The sequence below is a fragment of the Fulmarus glacialis genome, unplaced genomic scaffold (genome assembly GCF_000690835.1).
Source record: "Fulmarus glacialis isolate BGI_N327 unplaced genomic scaffold, ASM69083v1 scaffold33324, whole genome shotgun sequence".
In the NCBI taxonomy this organism is placed as follows: Eukaryota; Metazoa; Chordata; class Aves; order Procellariiformes; family Procellariidae; genus Fulmarus; species Fulmarus glacialis.
The window spans coordinates 270-1,820 of NW_009210434.1; the positions used below are offsets into that span (position 1 = coordinate 270).

At 59.6% G+C, this 1,551-nt stretch overlaps 1 protein-coding gene across 1 annotated transcript in view; it reads right to left on the reverse strand.

Annotated features, from left to right (window-relative positions):
- Positions 1-1,483: 1,483 nt before the first annotated feature.
- The window catches only part of GM2A (GM2 ganglioside activator), a gene marked incomplete at its 5' end in the record, with an annotated part of 1,513 nt that continues 1,445 nt past the window's right edge, over positions 1,484-1,551 (reverse strand). The window contains one exon of the mRNA XM_009577168.1: positions 1,484-1,548. Coding sequence (XP_009575463.1) covers positions 1,484-1,548 — 65 coding nt within the window. The remainder of the gene's footprint in view (positions 1,549-1,551) is intronic.

Genomic DNA, 1,551 nt, shown 5'->3' on the forward strand with positions numbered 1-1,551 from the left:
AGCACCAAGAGGCACCAGGTCCACTTCCTGGTAAAAAGATTTATTAAGAACCTGCAGTACCTGCCCAAAAGGAGGATGCCGCTCTGGCACAGGTGCTGCGTGGCAGCGGGGTGAGAGGGTTAGCGCTTCTCTAAGCGAAACAATCCCAGGTCGGACCCAGCAGCAGGATGAAACAGAGCGAGTCAAGGGCACAGAAAGGCAGTGGGAACATGTCTGCACGGCAGAGGACCTCCCGCCGGGGCAGCCGGGCAGTAGTTAAGGCGTATAAAGTGCTTGGAGGAAGACCAGCCCTACGGAGGGACTAAATAAAGCAAGCAGGCAGGGACGGTGAGGAAGCAAGGGATGCAGGGGGCTGGTGGGTCACCTGCACCCTGCGAGGACCTGGCATAGGCGGGTGGTGACAGACATATGCCCTGCCTGGAGCAGCAGGCAGGAAGGATGCTGCCTGCCCACGCCTTAGCCCGCAGCCATGACCAGGAGACGGACTGCAGGGCCTCCACATAGAATCCAGGCTGCTGGTCTTCATGGTCATCTCACAGTCCATATAATGTCCGGGATGCTGCTCCACATGGTGGGGGTGCCTCTGTCGGTGCATGGGAAGGATGGTCCCAGTGCAGCGTCCTGCCTCAGCTCAGTCCCAGTGGCAAAATGAGATGAGTGGGACTTGTCCTCGGCCAGACTGTGCCCCAGCTGCTCATCACAGCTGTGTGTCCCCCCAGAGCGAGCGCAACCGGTGTTCGGCCACCTCTCCTCCTGCTAGGAGCAGCACCAGCCGCTTGGTCCTTCGTAAGTGGGAACGTCAGTCGGGGGTTTGGGCAGTTTCAGTCCTGTTGTGCTTGTGATGTTTGTCGCAGCAGGGACACAGGGAGGTGCCCTCACCGGTGCCTCGTGTCACCAAGCTGGCCCCACGCGTAGGACAGGGATGTTCCAAAGGCAGACCCAGAGCTGCCACGGGGGGACAGGTCTCCGGCAGCCACTTTGGGGACATTTCTGCAAAACAGCCCTGTGCTCCAGCTGGAGGTGGTGGGGGCAAGTCGGGACACCCTCCGCAGCTAATCCTGCATCCCTTCAGCCTGCCCCAGCACTCCCAAACGCTCCCTCGCCCCATGGATTGCTCCAAGAAATACTGCTTTTCCCTGGAATGTTTTTGTCTAAAATTCCCTGGATGGGATTAAGAAAAAAAAAAAAGAGAAAATAGGTAAAAAAATAACTACCCCCAGGCTGCACTGAAAGGCTTGGGTTAGCTCCATGGCCACTCTGTCTGGGGCAGGGGACATCCTGGTGATGGGGTTGGGAACAGCAGGACAGCTGGAGGGGCCCTTCTGTATTTAGCAGGGGAGGGGGGCACTGAGCCGGGGTACAGGGGCTGCCTCCTCCTGGCAGCGGGAGGATGCAGCTCGCAGGGACAGGTTGGGGAAGCGGTGCAACTGGATGGGATGGGACAGGGGACCAAGGTGGTGGGGAGAGGAGGGACAGTCCCCCCTCACTGGGACTGCAGGGAGAAGGCCAGCTTGACGCAGCCGAGCTCCTCCCCACCACTGCTGACGGCTG